This window comes from Scyliorhinus torazame, chromosome 10 (genome assembly GCF_047496885.1).
Source record: "Scyliorhinus torazame isolate Kashiwa2021f chromosome 10, sScyTor2.1, whole genome shotgun sequence".
NCBI lineage: Eukaryota > Metazoa > Chordata > Chondrichthyes > Carcharhiniformes > Scyliorhinidae > Scyliorhinus > Scyliorhinus torazame.
In genome coordinates, this window is record NC_092716.1 from 43,169,580 (window position 1) to 43,196,140 (window position 26,561).

General features: G+C 49.8%; 1 protein-coding gene across 1 annotated transcript in view; it reads right to left on the reverse strand.

Annotated features, from left to right (window-relative positions):
- Window positions 1–26,561, reverse strand: part of gas8 (growth arrest-specific 8) — a 47,230-nt gene that overhangs the window by 13,439 nt on the left and 7,230 nt on the right. The window contains exons 4-7 of the mRNA XM_072518031.1: window positions 19,868–20,074; window positions 17,493–17,547; window positions 15,990–16,195; window positions 11,816–11,983 (exon numbers count right to left, since the gene is read on the reverse strand). Coding sequence (XP_072374132.1) covers window positions 11,816–11,983; window positions 15,990–16,195; window positions 17,493–17,547; window positions 19,868–20,074 — 636 coding nt within the window. The remainder of the gene's footprint in view (window positions 1–11,815; window positions 11,984–15,989; window positions 16,196–17,492; window positions 17,548–19,867; window positions 20,075–26,561) is intronic.

Genomic DNA, 26,561 nt, shown 5'->3' on the forward strand with positions numbered 1-26,561 from the left:
GGGGCAGCCCTGTCTTGTTCCTCTCTGCAGCTGAAGTATTCAGAGCTGGTGGTGTTAATTCGGACGCTCGCTTTGGGAGCGTGGTACAGGAGCCTCACCCAGGCGGTGAAACCCGCTCCTAGCCCAAACCGTTCCTTGAGGAGGTATTTCCATTCGACTCTGTCAAAGGCCTTTTCTGCATCCAGGGAGACGATCACTTCTGGTGTTCTCTCCTGGGGGAGGGTCATTATTACATTCAGCAGCTGCCTGATGTTCGCTGTGAGCTGCTTACGCTTGACAAACCCCATTTGATCCTCTGCAACCACCTCTGGTACACAGCCCTCCAGCCTTTTGGCCAGGACCGTTGCGAGTATTTTCATATCCACGTTCAGCAGTGAAATGGGTCTGTATGATCCGCATTCCGTCAGGTCTTTATCTTTTTTGGGTATCAGTGAAATTGTGGCCTGCGCTAGTGTGGGGGGCAGGGTGCACCTTGCCAGTGAGTCCGCGAACATGTCCCTTAAGTGTGGGGCCAGGATTGGTGAAAAGTTTTTGTGGAAGTCCGCCGGGAACCCGTCGGGTCCCGGTGTCTTCCCCGCCTGCATGGAGCTGATGCTCTCCATGATTTCTCCCAGATCTATTGGTGCTTCCAGCTCCCCCCTTCTGTCTTCCCGCACAACTGGTAGTTCCAGTCCGTCTAGGAACTGTTTCATCACCGCGCCCCGTTGGGGGGCTCGGAGGTGTACAGTCCCCGGTAGAAGGTCTCAAACGCCCGATTGACCTCCTTTGGTTCTGTTACCAGTCTGCCTCTGCTATCCTTTACCTGCGCTATTTCCCTTGTGGCTGCCTGCTTTCTCAGCTGGTGAGCCAATAGGCGCCAGTCTTGTCTTTGTGTTCGTAGAAGATCCCCCGTGTCTGGCGGAGTTGGTACACTGCTTTCCTAGTGGATAGCAGGTTAAAGTCCATTTGCAGCTTTTTTTCTCTCCGTCAGCAGCTCTACAGTCAGGGCCTCGGAGTATTTTCTGTCGACTTCCAAGATGGAGTCCACCAGTTGTTGCTTGGCCACCCTCTCTTCCCCATCTCTGCTTGCCTTGTAGGCTATGATCTCTCCTCTAATCACAGCCTTCAGTGCCTCCTAGAACGTGGAGGGTGAGACCGCCCCGTTTTGGTTGATACTAACGTAGTCGCCTATGGCCCGTGATGTTTCTTGACAGAAGGCCGTGTCAGCCAGGAGGTCCGTGTCCAGCCTCCACGTGGGGTCCTGGGCCCGGCCCGTCTCCAACCTCACATCCATATAGTATGGAGCGTGGTCAGAGATAACGATCGCGGAGTACTCCGTTCCTGTGATCCCTGGAAGCACCTATTTCCCCACTGCAAAGAAGTCGATACGGGTGTATACCTTGTGTACTTGTGAGAAGTATGAAAATGTCTTCTCTCCCGGGTGCAGGAACCTCACTAGGTCCACTGTCCCCATCTGCTCCATAAATGCTCCTAGTTCCCTAGCCATGCCAGTCTTTTTCCCTGCTCTGGGGTTTGATCGGTCGGTCAATGGGTCCTGTACACAGTTGAAGTCGCCCCCCATTATCAATCGGTGTGTGTCAAGGTCGGGGATTTCTGCCATGGTCTTCTTTATGAATTCTGTGTCGTCCCAGTTGGGAGCATACACATTTACCAGTACGACCGGTGCCCCTTCCAGGACACTGCTGACCATGACGTACCGTCCCCCTGGGTCCATAACTGTCTTGGTTTCCGTAAACCTCGTCCTCTTGCTAATTAATATTGCTACCCCCCCTAGCCCTCGTCCCGTAGCATGAGTGGTACATCTGTCCCATCCAGCCCTTTCTTACCAACAGTCGGTCCTTCTCCCTCAGATGTGTCTCTTGTAGGTAGCTTGGGCGCGATTCTCCACTCCCACGCTGGTTGGGAGAATCGCCTGGGCCGCCAAGATTTCCGGGGACGCCGGTCCGACGCCCTCCCGCGATTCTCCCAAGCGGCGGGAACGGCCCGGTTGAGTTTCGCGGGCCACAGGCCGGAGAATCGCCGGAGACACCCAAAATGGCGATTCTCCGGCACCCCCGCTATTCTGAGGACCGGATGGGCCGAGCGGCCAGGCCAAAACGGCGGGTTCCCCCCGGCGCCGTCCACACCTGGTCGCTGCAGTCATGGGTGGTGCGTGAACGCTGGGAGGGCAGCCTGTGGGGGGGCGAGGGGGGATCCTGCACCGGGCTTCATCTGGAATGTGGGGTGGCCCGCGATCGGTGCCCACCAATCGTCGGGCCATCCTCTCTGAAGGAGGACCTCCTTCCTTCCGCGGCCCCGCAAGATCCGTCCCCCATCTTCTTGCGGGGCGGACATAGAGAGGACGGCAACCACGCATGCGCGGATGACGTCCGTTATGCGGCGCCGGCCGCGTCATCTATGTGGCGCCACTTTTACGCGGGCGACAAGGCCTGGCGCGTATAGATGACGCGGCCCCGATACTGGCCCGTTGTCAGGGCCTGAATCGGTCGGGACCGGGGCCGTTCCGCGCCGTCGTGAACCTCGACGGCGTTCACGACGGCGCGGCCACTTCGGCGTGGGAGTGGAGAATCCCGCCCATTATGTCTGCTTTTAGCTTCTTAGGTGGGTGAAGACTCTGGATCTTTTCACCGGGCCGTTAAGTCCCCTTACGTTCCAGGTAATAATCCTGGTGGGGGATTTTCGACCCCCCGGAGCCCTGTGGGATTAACCATACTTACCTGGTGGACGCGCCCCTGCCCTCCAGGGTTTCCCTTTGTTAGGGGGCCATCCAAAATGGCCACGGTCGCCACTCTCACCATGAGGTCGGGCCCCAGGGTTCCGGGGTTTCCTTTTGCCCAGGGGGCACCCAACATGGCCGCCAGCTATGTGTATGCCACGTGGCTGCTCCCCTGCACTCCAGGGTCTCCCTTCGACCTGAAGACCTCCTGAGTGGCTGTTTGTGGCGCCATCTTGGTTCCTCGCCCTGCTCCATGCCCGCCGAGGTCTTCTGTTCGTGCTGCTTATCTTCCTCACCCTTCTCTTTGCTTCTCTTTTGTTCTGCGCTCCCCCCACACCCACACCCCCCCCCCCCCCCCGACTCCTCTCCCCCTCCTTAGTCTCTGGCCCTCCGTCTCCCCCCCCCCCTCCTGTGTTCTTCCCCCCTTCTGCCATGTTCCCTCCCCCTCTTTGTGCCAGGCGCTCCCTCTCCCCTGAGAGGTGCGCCGCGGCCCTCCTTTCTTCCTGCCCTCCCGGTGTTGGCCCTCCTCGCTAGCACGGTGGCCCCCCTCCCCATGGTCGTTACCAGCCTTTTCACCTCGGTTTCCTGAGTTACCATCCTGATGCTCTGATCCGAGGCGGCCCTCTCCAAAATCCTGAATCGCTTTCTCCTGTGCCTCCACCTTCCTTTCCAGGCCATCGATAATTCGCTGCATTTTGTCCGTTGTCTCCGCCAGCATCTCCTTCATCATTGTGTGGAGCTCCGTCCTGAGTGCCACCCTCATGGCGTTTATCTCCGTTTTAATCTCCTCCTTTACGGTGTTTATTTCCGTTTTCAGCATGCATCTCCATTCCTCCTCCTGTGCGGGGGGGGGGGGGGCGTGTCCTGGTCCTGCTCCGCTGCTCGGCTCGCCAGCTTTTTCGCTTCCTGGTTCGCCTGAACCTCCGTCTCGCCTCGTGGGGTCGTCTGCCTGCGCGGCCGCAGCTCCTGCCTTTTTCCTTCGCCTTCGCTGCTGCTCCTTCTTGCGTCTCGCCGTCCCCCCGATTTATTATTATTTGCAGGCATATTTCTGTTATGTGCCTTTCTCTTTTTTTCCTGGGTTTTGGTGCAAAAAAGAAATTCTTTTTTCCCCCCAAAGAAAAAAAACCCCAAGGGTTTTTTCTCCTTTTATAAACGATTTTTTTTTTTTAAAAAGGAATTTTTTTTTTTTTTAGAAAGTTATTTTTTAAAAAAAGTTTTTAAAATTTTCATGAGAGAAAAAAAAGTTGAATAAAAAAAATTTTTTTTTGTCTTCTCCTCTCCGTATTCTGACTTTCAGGCTGTTTCTTGTTGCGATCCCCACTCCTCCCCCACGTGCAGCACACCGGGGCCAGTCTCTCCAGAATGTGACCTTATTGAGACATATAGGATTCTCAGGGGGCTTGACAGGGCAGATGCTGAGAGGATGTTTCCTCTTGTGGGCAAGCCTATGACCAGAGGACATAATCTCAGGGTAAGGGATTGTCCATTTAAAACAGGGATGAGGAGGAATTTCTTCTCTCAGAGCGTAGTAAATCTGTGGAATTCTTTACTGCAGAGTCGTGGAGGCAGGGCCATTAGGTATGTTCAAGGTTGAGATAGACAGATTTTTAATCAATAAGGGAACCAAGGATTATGGGGATAAAGCAGGAAAGAGGAGTTGAGGATTATCAGACTAGTCATGATCTCATTGAATGGTGGAGTAGAGTCGATGGACCAAGTGGCCTACTTCTGCTCCCACGTCTTATGGAACGCACGAAAGGTGAGAGTTTAGGGATGTTGCACATAAGGAACTTAAAGGGATAGGAAGAGCAAAAGATTGTGAGGTGAACTTGAATACAAGAATGACTATTTTAAATTTAGTAGACTGGGTCTAATACAGATTTTCGAGCACAGGGTAAAGGGTGAGGAGGATTTAATGTACGTATGGATATAGGGAGCAGAGAATGGAAGATTGGAGGCCAATGAGAAAACCATTGGATTAGTCAAGGATGGTAGCAACAGAAACATGAATTAGTGGTTTTAGCACTGTGCCGAGACTGGGATTATTACAGTTGAAGGGAGTTTGAGGTCTGCGCTGCAGAGGATACAAAGTTGGAAATACAGCTCCCAAAGTTGGAAATACAGCTCCAAAAAAATTGAAAATACTTTAATTTACGTGGTGCCTTTCATGACCACAATGTCTCAAAACACTTTACAGTCAATGAAATTTAGCCACAGTTGCAATGCAGGAAATGCAGCAGCCAATTTATCTGCAGCAAGTTCCCACAAATAGCTATTTGATAATGAGCAGTTAATCTGTTTTTGTGATGTTTATTGATGGATAAATAATGTCCAGGACATGGATTATTCCTGCTTTTCTTCAAAATTTTGCCATGGGATCTTTTAACTTCACCTGTGTGGTGAACCACTGTAATAGGAGATGTAAGGTAGGACCTGCACTACAGGTTCGCCGGGACAAGACCTTCATCAGGTCCGAAGTCCAGCGACTGCTTAAGGAGGGTATTATCGAGGCCAGCAACAGCCACTGGAGAGCCCAAGTGGTAGTGGTTCAAACTGGTAAGAGAAACAGGATGGTCGTGGACGACAGCCAGACCATCAATCGGTACATGCAGCTCGACGCCTACCCCCTCCCACGCATATCTGGTATGGTCAATCAGATTGCGCAGTACCGGGTCTTCTCAACAATTGACCTGAAATCCGCCTACCACCAGCTCCCCATCCGGAAGTCGGACCGGCCATACACTGCCTTCGAGGCGGACGGTCGCCTCTACCACTTCCTTAGGGTCCCTTTTGGTGTCACAAATGGGGTCTCGGTCTTCCAAAGAGAGATGGACCGAATGGTTGACCAGTAAGGTTTGCGGGCCACCTTTCCGTACTTAGATAATGTCACCATCTGCGGCCATGAGCAGCAGGACAACGATGCCAACCTCGATAAATTCCTCCGCACTGCCACTCTTCTCAACCTGACCTACAACAAAGGGAATTGTGTGTTCAGCATGACCCGGTTAGCCATTCTCGGCTACATATTCCAAAACGGAGTTCTTGGGCCCGACCCCCGACCGCATGCGCCCCCTCATGGAACGTCCCCTCCCCCACTGCCCCAAGGCCCTCAAACACTGCCTGGGGTTCTTTTCCTACTCCGCTCAGTGGGTCCCAAACTATGCTGACAAGGCCCGCCCACTCATTCAGTCCACCCAATTCCCCCTTGTGGCTGAGGCACAACATGCTTTCGCCTGCATCAGAGCAGACATCGCCAAGGCCGGGATGCGCGCAGTGGGTGAGTCACTGCCTTTCTAAGTAGTAAGCGACGCTTCAGACGTCGCCCTTGCCGCCACTAAACCAGGCAGGCAGACCCGTGGCTTTCTTTTCCCGCACCCTTCATGCCTCGGGAATTCGACACACATCCGTCGAAAAGGAGGCCCAAGCTATCGTTGAAGCTGTGCGGCATTGGAGGCATTATCTGGCCGGTAAGAGATCCACTCTCCTTACGGACCAACGGTAGCCTTCGTGTTCAATAACAGACAGCGGGGCAAGATCAAAAATGATAAAATCTTGCGGTGGAGAATCGAGCTCTCCACCTATAATTACGAGATCTTGTATCGCCCCGGTAAACTCAACGAGCCCCCAGACGCCCTCTCCCGAGGTACATGTGCCAGCGCACAATTGGACCAACTCCGGGCCCTACACGACAGCCTTTGTCACCCGGGGGTCACTCGATTGTACCACCTGGTCAAAGCTCGCAATCTGCCCTATTCTGTCGAGGAAGTAAGGACAGTCACCAGGGACTGCCAGTTCTGTGCGGAGTGCAAGCCACACTTCTACCAGCCGGACCGTGCGCACCTGGTGAAGGCTTCCCACCCCTTTGAATGCCTCAGCGTGGATTTCAAAGGGCCCCTCCCCTCCACCAACCGTGTGGTCGATGAGTACTCCAGATTACCCTTAGCCATCCCATGCCACGATATGACGTCTGCCACCGTCATCAAGGCCCTCAGCACCATCTTCGCTCTGTTCAGTTTCCCCGCCTACATCCACAGTGACAGGGGATCCTCATTCATGAGCGATGAGCTGCGTCAGTTCCTGCTCAGTAGGGGTATAGCCTCCAGCAGGACGACCAGCTACAACCCCCGGGGAAACGGGCAAGTAGAACGGGAGAATGGGACGGTTTGGAGGGCCGTCCAGCTGGCCCTACGGTCCAGGGACCTCCCAGCCTCTCGTTGGCCGGACGTCCTTCCTGACGCTCTACACTCCATCTGGTCACTATTGTGCACCGCCACTAATAACACACCCCATGAACGTGTTTTTACCTTCCCCAGGAAGTCCACATCCGGGGTGTTGCTCCCGACTTGGCTCGCAGCTCTAGGACCGGTCCTTCGCCATAGGCACGCCCGACTCCACAAGGCGGACCCCTTGGTGGACAGGTTTCACCTACTCCACGGCAACCCTCAATATGCCTACGTTGAGTTCCCCGCCGCCAATATTGACCCCACCAGACCCCCCCCCCCCCCCCCCTTTCCCGCACAAGAGGACGAAGAGGACTTCTGCACGCTTCCGGAGTTCCCCGATGACTGGCCAGCATCAGCACCGCCACCACCGCCATCGGTGCCACCTCCACCATCACCAGCACCGACTTCGCCGCCACCGTTACGCCGCTCCCAACGAAGCACCAAAGCACCGGACCGGCTGAACCTTTGACGGACTCCGGACTATCAACATGGACTTTTCTTTCCCTACCACTGTACAGAATTGCACTAATTGTATATAGTATCACGTCAACCCTTCCGGACTCATTTGTAACAGGGGGTGAATGTGGTGAACCACTGTAATAGGAGATGTAAAGTAGGACCTGCACTACAGGTTCGCCGGTAGCTCCTGCCGGCTGGCTCCGCCCACGGAGAACTGTATAAATATGCATGACCTCCAGTTCCCTGCCATTTCGTCAGCTGCAGCAGGAGGCCACGTATCTGACTGTAATAAAGCCACAATTGTACCCAACTTTAGTCTTTGTGCAATTGATCGTGCATCAACCTGATCAGACAGGGCCAAAGTCTGTCATCTCAGCTGAACGACAGCTCCTCTGACAGTGCAGTGCCCCCTCAGTACTGCAATGAAATATCAGCCTTAACTTTTGTGTTCAAGCATAAGAGTGGTACTGGAACCCACTATCTTCTTACTTGGGAGGTGAGAGGCTAACAACCGAACCACGCAATAAGGTCTATTAGGACATCGAGATTATGAACAGTGTGGTTCAGCCTGAGACAGTAACAGCACAGAAGAGGGGAGGGGTCAAGAGGGGTGGTGATGATGTAATGATCCGTGTCAGTACACGTGCAACCTAAGTCTTGGCTTCAGATAGCTGATACAGTTCAAGATCATACACAGGATCGTACATAGGATACATATGACTTGAGCAAGAATGAGTGGGTTCTTCCAGGGGGTGGCAGATGAGTGTGAGAGGTTCTGGGGCTGCAAAAAGTTGGAAAGATTCTGGCTGTAATTGTTCGCGGCCGTAGCAAGGATAGTGGGGGAGGAGGTGGAGCCGGATCCTTTGGTGTCGATATTTGTGGTTTCAGAGAAGCCGGAGCTCATGGAGGGGAGGAAGGCCGATGTTGTGGCCTTCGCCTCTCTGACTGCCCGGCGACAAATCTTATTGGAGTGGCGGTCAGCAACGCCACTGGGGTTAGCGGCGTGGCTGGTTGACCTGTATGATTTCCTTCAGCTGGAAAAGATAAAATGCGAGTTAAGGGGTTCGGAGGAGAGCTTTGAGGTAAGGTGGGGGGTGTTCATGACCTTGTTTGAGTTGTTCGTTGCTGGGCGGGGGGGGAGTTGGTGAAAAAGGAGAAATATTTGTACAAACTGTATAGTTGTTTGTTGGGAAGCCTGTTTCCAGAATTGTTTATGTGTTGTAACTTTTTATATACATTTGTAATAAAATACATTTAAAAAATGTCTTGGCTTCAGATACTGCCACTGAGGGGCAGTACGCACATGAGGCATTGGCGGGAATCAAGTTTAAATACTTGGATGACTCCAGAGAAAGTAGTGCAGGACTGGAAGGGATGGGGCTCTGACCAAAAAGAAAACAATGGAACCAGATATGCTTAGCTGCACAATGGTGGATAGACAAGAGTGATGGTGTATTTAACCATGTCAAAGGTTGCAGACAGACCAAGAAGAATGAGGGGCAGTGAACCATGGTCAAAAGTACAAATCAGATGACTGATTAGATTTGGTGTTGTAGCAGGAAGGAATGCTGATTTGAGGGGATCAAATATGGTGTTGTAGGAATAATGGACACAGATATGGTAGACAACAATATGCTTAAGGGCCGTACAGAAGACAGGAATTGGTTTTGGATAATAAGTTCTACAATGGGGCCAAGGGAAGGTTTTTTTGAGGAGGATGATGATGGCAAATTTTGAGATGGGGATCGACCGTTCCTGCGAATGGGAAAGCATTTACAATGTCAGCTAGCAACGAATCAAGAAGAGAAATTGGGTGGGCAACAATTTAGTAGATCTAGGATCAAGCAAGCCAGAGGGGGGCTAATGAACAAGTTGACCTCGGTGAGGCCACAGGGGTAATAAGAGTGGAACTAAAGATACAGCTTTGTGGTTAAAACAGGAGTATTGGGGGAATATATTGACTTACTGGGAAAGGGAACTGAACAGATGCGCTCAGTAAGTGGCAATGATGTCTATAATCTCCTCACTTATTACTGGAGAGGTATCACAATTCCTTCATTGTGAGGTAAAAATCCCTTTGTAGGAGTGCCTTCATCATGTACACTGCAGTGTTTCAAGAAGATAGCCTATCACCACCTTCTCGGGCCAAACAAGGATATGCAATAAACGTCAGCCTTGCTAACATTGTCGACAACCAAATCCCATAATTAGTTGAAAATTAAAAATTTGTACATGTTTTTGGTTTAAACAGACATGGGCGGGATTCTCCCCTCCCCGGCGGGGCGGGGGGTCCCAGCGCCGAGGTGTGGCGTGAACCACTCAGGCGTCGCGCGCCCCAAAGGTGCTAGGCCGGTCCCGGAGTGGTTTGCGCAACGCGATCGGCGGGGAAGGGTCTTGGCACCACGCCAACCGGCGCCGAAGGACCTCCGCAGCCGGCGCGAGTTGGCGCATGCGCGGAAGTGCCAGTGTGTGCTGGCGTCATCCCAGCGCATGCTCAGGGGGGAATCTTCTCCGCGTTGGCCATCGCGGAGGACCACAGCGGCCGACGCGGAATAGAGTGCCCCCCACGGCACAGGCCCGCCCGCGGATCAGTGGGCCCCAATCGCGGGCCAGGCCACTGTGGGGGCACCTCCCAGGGCCAGATGTCCCCGTGCCCCCCCCCTGCCCCGGAGGCCGCCTGCGCCGCCAGGTCCCGCTGGTAAGGACCTACTCTAATTTACACCGGCAGGACTGCAAAAAATAGGCGGCCACTCGGCCCATCGCGGGCCGGAGAATCGCCGGGGTGGCCGCTGCCAGCGGCCGCCGACCGGCGCGATTCCTGCCCCCGCCAAATCCCCGGCGCCGGAGAATTTGGCAGCCGGCGGGGGCGAGATTCACGCCTGCCCCCGGCAATTCTCCGACCCGGCGTGGGGTCGGAGAATCCCGCCCATGGACTTTCTCCAGGCATTTTACAAAAAAATCTCTAGTTTTGTCAGAGCAGTTGGAGAAACTTTATGATTTACTGCTGTTATAAAGCCATTGTTATTAATGATACTGCAGTTGTTAAACTATTACGATGGTTGCTATAATTGATACAGCAGCTACTAGTAATACTACATGTATAAATTAATTATACAGTGGTTACTAAAATTATCCTGCAGCTAAAATATTGTTACGAAAAGAAAAGGAGTATGAATGGTCATCTCCTGACCCACTCACCAAACCAGACAATCATCCATGCATTCAACTAGGAGAGCAAATCATTAGACAAAATTACTTTGGACAATAGGACTGTGGCTGAGAAAGGAACTCACTCAGTCACAATCTAATCGTGCCTAAACCATGGACTTGGAATTAACTTGCTCTGACCATTTTTGGGTAACTGGTCCATTGTGAATAGGGATCATGTAATGAACCGACTAACAGCCCCTCTTTTTGTGTAAGAAACTTCTTTTCCCCAGGCCATTGAACAGAAGGAGAGACACTGAAGGAGCTTGACCCATGGGTGGGTACATTCTCTTGCTTTATCCATCCTGAAAGCTCAAGCCTTGCCTGTTATATGGCCATCCACACATGTCACAGACAATGTTTTATGAATCAAGCCAGCAGCTGCTGTCTCTAGAAGATAAATAGTCTGTCAACATTGTTAAATTATATTGATGCTGAATCAAGAGAACACCAAGCCCACTCTGAGACCACCGATGAAAGGGGCAGCATGGTAGTGCAGTGGTCAGCACTGCTGCCTCATGGCGCCGAGGACCCGGGTTCGGTCCCGGACCTGGGTCACTGTCCATGCGGAGTTTGCACATTCTCTTCATGTCTGCGTGGGTCTCAACCTCACAACCCAAAAAAGATGTGCAGGGTAGGGTGAATTGGCCATGCTAAATTGCCCCTTAATTGGAAAAAAATAATTGGGAACTCTAAATTTATTTTTTTTAAAACAAAAATAAAATGAAACCACCAAGCCATCAATCTACAAAATGGTGCGCCACAGGCTTTTAAAACCACTTTACCTGTTCTCCCACTTTGTAACCTGCACAAGTATGTATGAACCCTTGACTACATGTGAGAGCATGCCTCAGAACATATTGATATTATTTTTACTTAGATTGGGTGTCAAATACAATAAATAATCTTTTTTTTTCTTTTATCAACTTGCGAGGAAACTTTACAGTCACAGCACTCAGTTAAACACTTCCCAAATTGGTAAGCATATTGGTAAGGAGTGGGAAAAGAGGGGAGCCATTCTACTCCACTTCACCTTATCGTAACACGGCTTATGTCAGCATACATACAAATGAAAGTTACAACCAACATAAATCAATAAATCTATTGTTCACATAACCAAAACAGGGCTGAAACCAATAAAGGAAAGTAAATTCCAGCTGGTGTACGCATGATTTAACTGCTAAGATACCTACTTCAGTAAGATACTTACTGAAAGAAAACCTTTATCCTGTTCATAGTTGGCCAAATGTTTAGTAAGTTTTGCCACCTCTTCCCGTGCCTTCTCCAGTGGTTCTGTCAGACGCTTATTATGAAACTGAACCTCACTCATTTCTTTTTCCACTCGTTCTTCTTTTAACTTCATGTCTTCCACTTGTTCCTGAGAAAGAGAGCAAAATCTGAAAATCATAGCTAGCCATTAGAAACTCTGTCCACAAAGTTCAAGAGTAAATATGGAGTAAATCAACCACAAGAAGAACTGTATTATACATCTTCATGTACTTATTAATATCTATTATGTGAAGGAATACAAGGTGCGAACATTTTGTGCACTGTAAAAAGTTCAGTAACCACTGAATTATTTTACTCAGCACCAACACAAAGATTATTGTTAATATTGTTGGCAGTAAGGATTCGCAAAACCAACATCTTCACACACGCAAAAGATATCAGCTATCTTGTTTCCATAATAAACATGTAAGAATAATGTCAGAATGTAAGAATGTCAGTGCTGGACTTCCGGGTGTGGCCGCGAGCGGAGCGGTCACATGCAAGGTGGCACTCTCCTGGTAACTTCGCGTTAGATCTTTTCAACCCATCAAACAGGTACCAAGAGTATGGAAACGTTCCCCAACTGAATCCCCCACTTAATACCCAACCGATTGAGATCCGACGAACCAGCAGGAAAACTCCAACTCCAGAACAGGGAGACCTGCCAGGCGAACCGGATCTGAACATGGCGGACCTATCAACACCACCAACGCCAAACCAATCGCGACGGAGAAGTTGATGGAGTTTATCTCCACAGAGCTTCAAAAACAGAGGCGATAGGGCAGCACGGTGGTGCAGTGGGTTAGCACTGTGACCTCACGGCGCCGAGGTCCCAGGTTCGATCCCGGCTCTGGGTCACTGTCCGTGTGGAGCTTGCACATTCTCCCAGTGTTTGCGTGGGTTTCGCCCCCACAACCCAAAAATGTGCAAGCTAGGTGGATTGGCCACGCTACATTGCCCCTTAATTGGAAAAAATGAATTGGGTACTCTTTAAAAAAAAACAGAGGCGATAAACCGCTGACCCCCCTAAAGGGAGCAGTGGACAGAGCGGAGCAGAGACTGGAGGCCCTAGAGGCGATGGTACAGGATCTGGAAAAAGCAGCCTCTGACCAGGACAAGCAAATCGCCTCGCTTGAAGCCAAGTTTGCACGGTTGGCGATGACCCAGAAGGCGCTAAAGGGGAAGGTAGACAACCAAGAAAACAGATCCCGTCGAATGAACCTGTGAATCATTGGGCTACGGGAGGACACAGGGTAAGAACCCAACAGAATTTGTATTGAGGATGCTTGGAAATCTGGTTAGGGAGGATGGCTTTACCGAGCCCCCAGAGGCAGACAGGGCCCACAGGTCGCTCAGACATAAACCTCAGTCAATAATAGCGAAACTCCACAATTCCAGAACAAGGAACACGTTCTGAAATGGGTGAGGAGCATGCAATCACGTAAATGGGAAGGACACACCCATCCGCATTTATCAGGACATTGGAGCTGACCTGGTCAAGCACCAGGCAGAGTTTAACGAGGCCAAAACCGCACTGTTCCAAAACAAGGTACGATTTGGCATGTTGTACCCAGCAAGACCATGAGTCACATATAATGACAGAGAACGCAATTTTAACACGCCGATGGAAGCAAACGAGTTCATACATTAGAACGGACTCAGAAAGAAATAGTGTGGGGCGACAAGAGACAATATGGACCTACACGATACAAGAAAGTGGAGGCTGGGGAGGAACCAGACAGGTAGGGAACAAAAGGATCCTTTTTCCAGGGGGGAACCACCACACTAGCAAGAAGCTGTGCACAGGTGTAAAAGGAGGTGGCGGGGTTGGCATATCTCCCGAGAGGGAGGGAACGCCTGGCAGAAGTAGAGCAGAAGGTTGAGTGGGCAAGGAGCGAGAGGCAAGGGAAAGGAATCGGGGGAGGGGGGGGGGTGCAAAGGGGAAGCGGGGAAAAGGAAGGGGAAATTGCAGGAGCAGTTCAGGGGGGTGTTTAGGGGAGGGAAAAGGATAGAAAGCTGGTTACAACGGGTAGCCCGTGAAGTTAGTTGGAAAGAGGAAGGAGACAGTGGCCATCATGGGTGGGCCATGATGAAAGGAAAACCAGGTATGCAAGGGTGCATCCACAAAGTAGAACATAGAACATAACAGCGCAGTACAGGCCCGTCAGCCCTCAATGTTGCGCCGACCTGTGAAACCACTCATAAGCCCAGCTACACTATTCCCTTATCGTCCATATGTCTATCCAATGACCATTTGAATGTCCTTAGTGTTGGCGAGTCCACTACTGTTGCAGGCAGGGCACTCCACGCCCTTACTACTCTCTGAGTAAAGAACCTACCTCTGACATCTGTCTTATATCTATCTCCCCTCAACTTAAAGCTATGTCCCCTCGTGCTAGATATCACCATCTGAGGAAAAAGGCTCTCACTGTCCACCCTATCCAATCCTCTAAGTAAGTATGGCCGACCCCACAGGAGATGGGGGGGGTGGGGTGGAAACCCCCATCAGGTGGTGTGCAGGAGCAGAGGGGCTCAGGGGGGTTGTGGGAGGAAAAAGCGTAGAAAGCTGGTCACAGCGGGTCGCATTTCAGTTGGTTAGAAAGGGGAAGGAGATGGCGGCCACCATGGATGGGCCATGAACAAAGGGAAACCGGGCGTGCAAGGGCACATCCACGAGGTAAGTATGGCTGACCCTGCAGGAGGGGGACGAAGGCAGAAGGGTGGTCCCCTGGAACATGAGGGGACTCAACTGATTAGTGAAAATATCCAGAGTCTTCACCCATCTAAAAAACCTGAGGGTCGACATAGACTTTCTTCAGGAGACACACCCAAGAGAGAAGGTCTGACTGAGCGTTATGAAAAGCTGGGTTGGTCAGACATATCAGGTGTGCTTCAACACAAGGGCAAGGGAATTGGCCATACTGTTCAGGTGGCATCTGGGTTTTTTTCCTGTTTTTTTTCTTTTTCTCTCTTTCTTTACTTTAAAAAAAATAAATTTAGAGTACCGAATTATTATTTTTTTCCAATTAAGGGGCAATTTAGCTTGGCCAATTCACCTAACCTGCACACCTTTGGGTTGTGGGGGTGAAACCCACGTAGACAATGGGGAGAATGTGCAAACTCCACTCGGACAGTGACCCAGGGCCGGGATTCGAACCCGGGTCCTCAGCGCCGCAGGCCCAGTGCACCAAATGTCGCCCTCTCTTTCTTTACTTAACCATAAATCTACCATACCTGTCAAAAACTGTAAATATTAATCACTCTGGCAAGATGCTTACCACAAGTGTATAGTTTAATCGCATAGTGTCTATGTTGAAGATGTATAATATTTATCTATTTCTGTTATTGTGGTAGAAGTAACAGTATAGTTGGATTTGGATTATGCGGGTGATATGTTTGCTTTAAAATGAAAATCTTTCAATCAAATAAATATATATATTTTTAAATGTCAGTGCTGGAAAATAAAAGATTCAAACATGTCCAGCTCAAGTTATAGTATAGCTAAATGGTCTCAACGGCCAAAGCTTCTACGGGGTCTAAGGGTGGCATGAAAGGAATGCAGGATAGAAAAGTCTGGAAGCAGCCACACAGAGAATAATTTTGATTCGTATATTTTACCCCCTCCCTGTGCAAGATTGAAAATTCTCTGACAATGGCGAGCAACCGCAAGCCCCAGAAATCAGGGGCCGGATTCTCTGCCCCGCCACATCACTTTTCAGCCTCGACCTGCCGGCGGGATTCTCCGTTACGCCGGCTGCTCAATGGGGTTTCCTATTGTGGGGCAGCCCCACGCCGTCGGGAACCCCCCGGGCGCCGGCTAAATGGAGAATCCCGACGGTGGAGAATCCCGCCCCAGATCCCTACAAAGTGAGCCCAAACTGTCTAAATCTATTTCTTGCAGATGCTGAAAACTACCACAATGAAGAACCAACTGAGTTTGAGTTAAACTCAAATTGCAGAGCTGACACAACAGTATAGTAACCCACCATAGTGTTAAGTCCCCTTGTAGAAACTCAGCGATTATTTCACTCAGCAGTTGTGAAACATGTGATTTTACTTGCACCTATACACCAACATCTAAAGCATATCCGTTTAATAACATGGAATACCCTAACCTTCAATGAGTTAATGAGTGCAAGGTTGTTAAGAGTAATGTCATTGTAGTAATTTTTAATATCGCTGAACGCTTTTTCATGGTTTTTCATTAATGCGTTGATCTGACCATTCTTTCTTTCTTCAATTTCATGAATTTCTGTTTTTCTTTTCAATTCCATTTCATCTCGCAGCACATCCATCTTCTTTTGATACTTGGCTTCGATATCTGAGGATGGTGAAGGTCCAATTAGAAGATTTTCTCACAGAAAATGAAACTAATCAGTCAAGCACACACTGCATTATTCAGAGCAAAAGGTATTAAAACATTTTTTTGTTTTTAGAATACCCAATTATTCTTTTTCCCCAATTAAGGGGCAGTTTAGCGTGGCCAATCCACCTACCCTACGCATCTTCAGGTTGTGTATGTGTGGGGGGGGGTTGAAACCTACGCAAACACGGTGGGAAATGTGCAAACTCCACATAGAGCAAAAGGAAATAACCCCTAGTTTTCACTTTTGAAATTGAATAATTCAGTTTTAAAAATTGCTACATGACTTCAGACAATAGAACGTGAAATTCCCTGGATGCTTTGTTCGGGGGTTGGTGAGAGGTAGGTAGGAAAGAATTAAACTTGGAAACTTGGGCAGATCCTTCTGAACATGTTAGGAATTCATTTTCTTAGAAAGTTAGCATTGGTTTTCTTATGGGAAACATTGATAAAGAGGCTGAAGAGATGAGTGAAAAATGAGACGCCCCAAGCTCCCTCTATCAGAGGGAGAAAGTTGTCGCTCTAATTTTCTGTCTCCTCCTCGAGGAAGGCACCTCCACAATCGCACTCCACCCATCTCAATGACCCCATTCTTGAAATTTGGGACAGGGTCTGATTATCTGACATGTTGGCAGAGTGAAGTCTTGCCATGTCATGTTTCCAACAGCAGTGTGGTCCTAAAAATTCTAAAAACATTAATTAGAAAAGGCTAGAAAGCACAGAAAGGTTTATCAAATTTCATGCTTTTCTCCTTTTTATGGATTCTATTCAAAGGAAGTCTGAATAGTAGGATTCATGTTGGTTTAAGGTGGATCTCTTCTCAGATGGGAATGACCTAGCTGCAATGTCACTAGTTTTTGTGGAGCCCAAAGAATCACTCCTGCTCCTCACAAATTCACAAAAAATAAATGAAAGCTAATGTTCTGGGCTACACTACAGCTGAAACTTTGTGCAGCAAGCATGATGTACGCTACACCCAATTAAGTCCTAAACTGTTTATCATCTGGCCCAATTAGTATTGAATACGCCAAAATGTGCTCATCAATCTATTTTTGGATATTCCTTACATATTCTAGTCTTTTGCCTTGGCAGCTTTCAATTATACTAACAAAAGTCCTCCTCTTCCACTGGCAATTTAAAACACATGCCTCAGTTTTTCAAATAAGTCTTTGGGTTTAGTGAGAGTCATGATTGAAAGCTTTGATTAGAGCAGTTTTAATTTCAAAATCTTCCTGCTGACAAAAGCCAGACTAACCTTGTGTTTGTCTCTCAAAGTCATTCCACAATCTTGTAATCTCTTCATCATTTTTCTGTTAGTGAATATGAAAAAAAGAGGTCTTAATTAAAAACTCATGGGAACCTTGATGATGGGCCTACACACATCGATAGTCTTGCTATGGATTCGGGTAAAGGGTCTACACTTACTAATGGACTTCTTGTGGGGGGTTCCAGCATTTTCTCCTTCTAATTCGGATTTCCTGAATTTTCAATATTCTCATTTTATCTACGAATTGCATCAGTGTAAATAGATTTCAGTTAATCTATTTAATGCAACTATCTTCACTTGATCTTTCGACATCCAATAAACTTGTGGGACAGTATACTGGAGTATTATTAAAATAGAAAGCATATGAACTCCTGTAGCTTACTGAAGGAATGGTACTTAGCACAGAATTAAAATATGGGAGGAAGATCCCCCACCACCCACCATCAAAATAAACAGTGTAACAGAAACGTTTTGGGCAGGCGATTATTGGTCCATTATAGCTACTTGTCCAAACCTTCCATTACTTTCCTAACTGTGATGCTAGAACTAATAGCTCTGAATCTTAACTGCGAGCAGAGATTAATCCAGTCCATCTTTAAACCTGCTGTGTCTTCTGTTCCACCATCCCGTTGGTAATGCATTCCATTTTTCTATCAACTTCCTAATGAATCAAATATTTTTTCTGCAAAACAAATATTTCCTATTTCTTTTCTTTTCACACCCTTGAACTTAAACTGGGTTCCTGGTTCTCAAATACTTTGCTCAGCAAAATAACTTTCAGAATTTAGTTCCACAATACATAGCAAAATTTTAATCTTACACACCATGACAATATTTTGTCAAAATCATTTTGAAAAATCAAAAGTACAGTGACCCCAAAATTGTCACTTATGGAACTCGAAAGGCAAGTGAATCACACTCTGATACCTCCCCCACTCCAGCCCAATAGTCTGCCATCTGTCTTTTGGCACAAATTTTTTTCCCACCATTTCAAGGGTAATTAGAGATGGGCATTAAATGCTAGCCTTACCAGCAATACACACATGCCAAAAAAGAAATTAGGCTGATGTGCGGGACCAGGGGCGTCATTCTCCGACCCCCCAGCGGGTCGGAGAATGGCCGTTGGCCGCCGTGAATCCCGCCCCCGCTGGTTGCCGAAGTCTCCGGTACCGGAGATTGGGCGGGGGTGGGAATCAGGCCGCGCCGGTTGGCGGGCCCGCTCAATCCTCCGGCCCGGATGGGCCGAAGTCCCGCCGAGAAATTGCCTGTCCCGCCGGCGTAAATTAAAGTAGGTATTTACCAGCGGGACAAGGCGGCGCGGGCGGGCTCCGGGGTCCTGGGGGGGGCGCGGGGCGATCTGACCCCGGGGAGTGCCCCCACGGTGGCCTGGCCCGCGATTGGGGCCCACCGATCCGCGGGCGGGCCTGTGCCCGTGGGGGCACTCTTTCCCTTCCGCCTTCGCCACGGTCTCCACCATGGCGGAGGCGGAAGAGACTCTCCCCACTGCGCATGCGCGGGAAACTGTCAGCGGCCGCTGACACTCCCGCGCATGCGCCGCCCCGAATGTCATTTCCGCGCCAGCGGAAATCCCTCCGGCGCAGGCCTAGCCCCTCAATGTCGGGGCTCGGCTCCCAAAGATGCGGAGCATTCCGCACCTTTGGGGCGGTGCGATGCCCGTCTGATTGGCGCCGTTTTGGGCGCCAGTCGGCGGACATCGCGCCGTTTGGGGAGAATTTCGCCCCATATCTTTCTGAAATCGATGTTGGTAATGGCCCATAACTTCCTGGCTCCCCAGCATCAGATTTGGGGAATACCCCAAAGATGTGCTGGGGAATCCCTCCCGGGACACAATTGCGCTATGCTGGGAACCATCTAACAAAGCAATTTAAATCGCAACTATGGGTGGCTCTGCCAGGGTTATGCTATTAGTTACTCAGATAAAGTTACAAGAAATGAAACCTCTTCTAACTTTTGCCACGATATTCAGCATCCCCGGACCCCACCCTCCAGATCACCCAAATCCCATCCACTTACGTTGGATCCTTACCATCCCCTGGCTTGTCAGTTTCACCGAGCCCTTCAATCGTACATGCTTTATGGCAGCTTGTGCAGTAAAACTGGGGGTGAGGCCTCCCTGAATCTGATGCTGTTTGACTACGCTGAGGCCTGCAGGAACTATTTTGAAGCGGGCTCGAAGCAGCTTCGGCCACTGGAGATTACCGTGCCATTTTCAAGGATAGTGCACATTGAAGTTTTTGCCATTCCAATGGGCTATCGCTTTCCTACGTTAGTGTGTTCGCCCAATTGTAAAGACAAGCACCTTCTGTTAACCTGACTTCATCTTTGCCCCTACATAAACGTACCAGTTTCAAGGTTTTCACTATGTTTTCATTGGAAAGCTCTTGTTCCTTCAGTTGCACCTTCAGGTTTCTGATATCATTATGAATATCATTCTCCTGGTCACGATGCTCTTTTTGGTCCAGTTTCATGGCTACTGTATTTTCTGCCTTCAATTCAGCAAGGTTATTCTGATGTTCATACAACAAATGTTTCACTTTCTGCTTGTAGACCTGTGGAAAGAAGAAAATACAAACTATCGTAATTTCCAATTTTGAAAAAACTCCTATTTGGTGAAAATATTTTCTTCCTGATGAACCTACTTGATCAGCAGTGTATTTTTGCCCCATCTCTGATGGGTTATAAATAGGTAGTTCTGACAGTGTCCAACATCTTGGGACAAAATGCAAAATAAAGGAAAAATTGATATTTCTAAGAAACTATTTGCTTTTAGTCTATTAGATCCGTCTCTAAAAATTCACCCATGCATTATGAACCACTTCATGTCAAAAGCTTGTACCTTGTTATGAAAATTTTCTCGTAAACGATTCACAACTCAGGCCACCACTACCCAACTAGTGAGTTATTTATTCTCAAGAATGCACATTGGGATATGTGGAAAGATACTCATCAAAATTGATCCAGAACTTGTAAAAATATTTGCAATTTTCAAAGAAAGATATACCAATGCAAACTGCAGATAGGGTGACTCTTTAGTGTCTTGCGAACATACAAACAAGGAGCAGGAGTAGGCCATTTGGCCCCTCGAGCCTGCTCCACCATATAATAAGATCATGGTTGATCTGATAGTAACATCAAATCTGCATCCAGCCTACCCCTGATAACTCATTTCCTCCTTGTTTACCGAAAATCTATTTACCTCTGTTTCCATCGTCCTTTCAGGGGTTCCAAAGATTGGCAGGGTGGTTAACAGTGAGGAAGAAGATCTCAGTTTGCAGGAAGATATAGACAGGTTGATCAGATTGGGAGGTCAGTGGCAGATGGAATTTAACCTGGATAAATGGAGGTGATGCACTTTGGAAGGAGTAACAAGACAAGGGAGTACTCATTGAATGACAGGACATGAGGGAGCTCAGAGGAACAGAGGGGTCTTCGGGTGCTTGTCCACAGATCCTTGCAGAGGGGTCTTTGGGTGCTTATCCACAGATCCTTGCAGAGGGGTCTTTGGGTGCTTGTCCACAGATCCTTGAAGGCAGCAGGGCAGGTTAATAGGGTAGTTAAGAAGGCATACGAGACATTTGTCTTTATCAGTCATGGCATAGATTATAAGAGCACGGAGGTTATGTCGGAGCTGTACAAAACCTTGGTTAGGCCACAGCTGGAGTACTGTGTGCAGTTCTGGTCACCTCACTATAGGAAGGATGTGATTTCACTGGAGAGGGTGCAGAGGTGATTCACCGGGATGTTGCCTGGGGTGGAGCATCTGGGGTCTCCCTGGTGATCGGAGGCCCCAAGCTGCATGCCCTTTGGGCAGGGTGGTGCCCTGGCACTGCTTCAAAAAAGGCATTTAAAAATGGCGTCCCGTCCTCTCGTTACACTGTGCAGTTTCGGCAAGTAGAGCTCCTCAGTAAACAAAATGGGGCTATTTGCGGTCTCGGCCATGCATTCCCCACTGAGGCACCTTATACAATATGGCTCGTGTTATTTAGCCATGTGTTTCTTGGCACTGCAAGCGTCAGGAAACACATGGCTAAATGCACTCGCTATGGGACTTTGTTCCCATTTAGTTGGATCGAGCCCATTGTCTCCTCTTTTACTCTCTTCCCTGTCTCGCCTGACAAGTCCTATAACCCGGAATATTGAATGTGTTTTTGGAATAAGAGATAATTTCCCTGATGTGGGAGAAATAGGGTGGGATTCTCCGAGACCCGCGCCTGGCCGGAGAATTGCCGCAACCACGCCGCGATGCCGGCAGTGATTCTCCGAGGAGCGGAGATGCGGCGCCATTTGCGTTGGCGCGTTTGACGCAGTGCCGGGCCGGGCCGCTGTCCGCAGCCAGGCCACCGATTCTCCGGCCTTGATGGGCCGACTGTCCGCGCGGAAACGGCAGAGTCCCACCTCCACTGTCCACACCAGCCCGCAGCCGGCGGGAACTCTGCATGCAGGGTCGAGGGGCAGCCTGTGGGGGGGGGTTGGGGGGAGTGGGGCTCCTTCACCGGGGGGGGCCTCCGATGGGGTCTGGCCCGCGATCGGGGCCCAGCGATTGGCGGACCGGCCTCTCCAGTCCCGGCCCTATTTTGTTACGCGACCGGCCCCTGAACCCCCGCGCTATATTGGGTTGGGGACGGCGCGTTGAGGAAGTCCCCTGTGCATGCGCGGGTTGGCACGGCGCCACTGCTCATGCACAGGTTGGCGCGGCGCCACTGCGCATGCACAGGTTGGCACGGTGCCACTGCACATGCACGGGTTGGTGCGGCGCCACTGCACATGCACGAGTTGGCGCGGCGCCACTGCACATGCACGAGTTGGTGCGGCGCCACTGCACATGCACGGGTTGGCACGGCGCCCAGTTGGCGCCGGGAAAGGAAGCTGGAGCGGCGTGAACCGCTCCAGCACCGTGCTGGCACCCTGTAGGGGCCAGATTCGGTAGTGCCCACGCCAGTTTCGCACCGTCATGAAATGTGACGGCGTTCACAATGGCGCGGACACTGTCTCCATTTCGGAGAATCCCGCCCTCAGCATCTGAAGTAAGCATTGAATTAGGGCGACACAGTGGTGCAGTGGTTAGCACTGCTGCCTCACGGCGCTGAGGACCTGGATTCGATCCTGGCCCCAGGTCACTGTCCGTGTGGAGTTTGCACATTCTCCCCGTGTCTGCATGGGTCGCGCCCCCACAACCCAAAGATGTACAGGGTAGGTGGATTGGCCATGCTAAATGGCCCCTTAATTGGAAAAAAACTTTTTTTTAAAATAAAAATTAAGTAAGCACTTAATTTCTAGAATGTGTTTGGGACAGTTTTCTGTAATAATCTATCTTAGAGCAAAGAGGAAAGAAGACCATGCTGGATTTAGTGAACAGTAATGAAACCAGAAGTAGTGAACAATGTGGTGGTGTGAAGAAAGCATCTTGCAAATAGTGGCCATGATATGATTGAATTTGACGCTTGGTTCAAGAAGGAGAAAGAAGAATCACAAGCAAAAGGTTTTCAGTTCAAGTATGACAAACCACAAATAAAGAAGAAATAAATTTACCGTACTAAACTGGGCTGGTCTATCTTTAGGTTTAGCCATTAAAAAACTGTGGGAGTAATTCAAAGAAGTATTTTTATAATGATACAAAACTAGCACAAAACTAAGACAATTTGCAAAGGACATGAATGTTTTTTTAACCAAATTTTTAAAAAGTGGTGAATTGGAATATGAACCTATTAGAAACAGAAGGCGGTCTCGTTCACATGGGGAGGGAAGGTGGCCAAAATTTAAAAGGTGCTACAGAGAGGAAGGCAGGCATGGGGTTTGGGTCTTCCGAACCTGGGCCGGGATTCTCCCCTACCTGGCGGGGGGGGGGCTCCCGGCGGGATGGAGTGGCGGGAGCCACTCCGGCATCTGGCCGCCCCAAAGGTGCGGATTTCGGGGCCAAACCCTCACCTTGAGAGGCTAGGTCTGCGCCGGAGTGCTTGGCGTGCCGCCGGCCGGCGGGAAAGGCCTTTGGCGCCATGCCAGTAGGGGCCAAAAGGACTTCGCCGGCCGGCGGAAGTCCGCACATGCACAGGAGCGTTAGCGGCTGCTGACGTCATCCCCGCGCATGCGCAGGGGGGGTTGTCTCTTCCGCGTCAGCCATGGTGAAGGCTGTGGCCGAGGCGGAGGGAAAAGAGTGCCCTCACGGCACAGGCCCGCCCACAGATCGGTGGGCCCCGATCGCGGGCCAGGCCACCGTGGGGCACCCCCCCCGGGGCCAGATCACCCGCACCCGCCCCCCCCCCCCCCCCCCCCCAGGACCCCGCCCGCGCCGCCTGGTCCAGCCGGTAAGAGAGGTGGTTTGATTCTCGCCGGCGGGACTGGCATTCCAGCAGCGGGACTTCGGCCCATCGCGGACCGGAGAATTGCCGGGGGGGGGGGGGGGGTTTCGCCGACCAGCGGGAATATGCAGTGCCGGAGAATTCGGCAACCGGCGGGGGCGGAATTCACGCCAGCCCCCGGCGATTCTCCGACCCAGCGGGGGGTCGGAGAATCCCGCCCCTGATGTATTATTCTGACCGGCGAATGTGGAGAAGGTACGGAGCTGGGTCAGAGGGGTTGATTCCCAATGGGTCAGAATGGAGGAGAGTTTGGGTAGGGGGTGGGGATTGAGGACGCTAGCGACAGCACCGCTCCCGACAGCCCCGGGGAGATACTCAGGGAGTCCGATAGTAATAGCTTTGTTGAAAATTTGGCGGCAGTTTCGACAGCACTTCGGGTTGGGGCCAGGGTCAAGTGAAATGCCGATTCAGGGGAACCATAGATTTGAGCCAGGGAAGCGGGATGGAAATTTTCGGAGATTGGAGGCGAAAGGAATTAGGACACTAAAAGATTTGTTTCTTGGGGGTCGTTTTGCAGGATTGAAGGAGCTGGGAGCGAAGTATGGGCTGGAGCAGGGGAAATATTTAGATACATGCAGGTTCGAGACTTTGCCAGAAAGGGAGATACAGAGCTTCCCAGTAGAGCCGACTTCCACATTGCTGGAGAAGGTGCTGACGACAGGGGGACTGGAGAAGGGGGTAGTATCGGCGGTTTACGGAGTTATTTTGGAGGAGGAGAAGGCGCCGCTAGAAAGGATCAAGGCAAAGTGGGAGGAAGAGTTGGGAGAGGGTATGGAGGAGGGGTTCTGGTGTGAGGTGCTCCGGAAGGTGAACGCCTCCATCTCGTGTGCGAGGTTGGGGCTGATACAGCTGAAGGTGGTGTATAGAACGCACCTTACAATGGCGAGGATGAGCCGGCTCTTTGAGGGGGTAGAAGATGTATGTGAACGTTGCGGAGGGGGCCCAGCAAACCACGTGCATATGTTTTGGTCCTGTCCAAAGCTGGAGGATTACTGGAAGGAGGTGTTTAGGGTAATCTCTAAAGTGGTGCACGTGAAACTGGACCCGGGCCCTCGAGTGATCATATTCGGGGTGTCGGACCAGCCGGTGTTGGAAACGGGCATGGAGGCAGCTGTTGTAGCCTTCGCCTCGTTGATCGCCCGAAGGCGGATCCTGTTAGGGTGGAGATCAACCTCTCTGCCCTGGTGTGGCGGGGGGACCTGCTGGAATTCTTGACTCTTGAAAAGGTCAAATTTGAACTGAGGGGAAGGATGGACGGATTCTACAATTCATGGGCATTATTCATTGTGCACTTTCGAGAATTGGATCACATCGAACATTAGGGGGGAGGCGGTTGGGAGGGGGGGGACTGTATGTATTAATGATGACTAAGGGTGATTCCTGATTCCTCTTTGTCATTTGTTTATGTTAACATGCGGGCTAATGTCTGGGGGTTTGGTGGGAGGATGGGATCGTTGTTATTGATATGGGGATTGACATTACATTCGTTACTGATTATTTTTTATTGTTGAGTGTAAATTTGGGAGAAAATGTAAAAAAGGAGAATAGAAAAATATTTTTAAAAAAGAAACAGAAGGAAGTGAGACTATTGCAGATAATAAGGAGATAGCAGACTTGTTAAATGGGTACAGTATCATTTTCACAGTGGAGGAAGAAGGCAAAATATTGACAGTACAAGAGTACCAAAATACTAAGTCAAAAGGAGGAATTTAGTGGATTGAATACATAGATACATAGAAGATAGGAGCAGGAGGAGGCCTTTTGGCCCTTTGAGCCTGCCCCACCATTCATCACGATCATGGCTGATCATCCAACTCAATCGCCTAATCCTGCTTTCTCCCCATAGCCTTTGATCCCATTCTCCCCAAGTGCTATATCCAGCCGCCTCTTGAATATATTCAAAGTTTTAGCATCAACTACTTCCTGTGGTAATGAATTCCACAGGCTCACCACTCTTTGTGTGAAGAAATGCCTCCTTATCTCTGTCCGAAATGGTTTACCCTGAATCCTCAGACTGTGACCCCTGGTTCTGGACATACCCATCATTGGTCACATCTTCCCTGCATCTACCCTGTCTAGTCCCGTTAACATTTTATAAGTCTCTATGAGTTCCCCCCCTCATTCTTCTGAACTCCAGCGAGAACAATCCCAACCTAGTCAATCTCTCCTCATATGACAGTCCCGCAAGTAAACAAAATGGTAATGGAGAAAATAATGAGACTAAACGTCTACAAATTTCCAGGTGAGGTTGGTTTGCACCCCATTAAAAACAATAGGCGAAGAATTTCAGATGTATTAGCTGTCACTTTGCAATGGTCTTGAGATTCAAGAAATGCACCATTGGATTGGAATATTGTACAACCCATTCCATTACTTAAGAAGGAAGGCAGCGAATGAGATTCTTGGTAATAACAGACCTGCCCATTTAACATCAATTGTGCAAAGTTACTCAAATCTATCATCAGTGACAGAACAACTGAACAAGTCCACTGATCAAAGAAATTCAACATGGATTTGTAATGGATAGGTCGTGTCTGGTTAATCTAGTTTGCAACCTTGTGACATGGCTTAAAAATAGATGTTTGACAGGATGTGGCAAATGTTGATGACCAGGGATTTGTACTGTGCATCCGCTTTTCATAGAATCGTAGAATTTACAGTGCAGGAAGAGGTCTTTCGG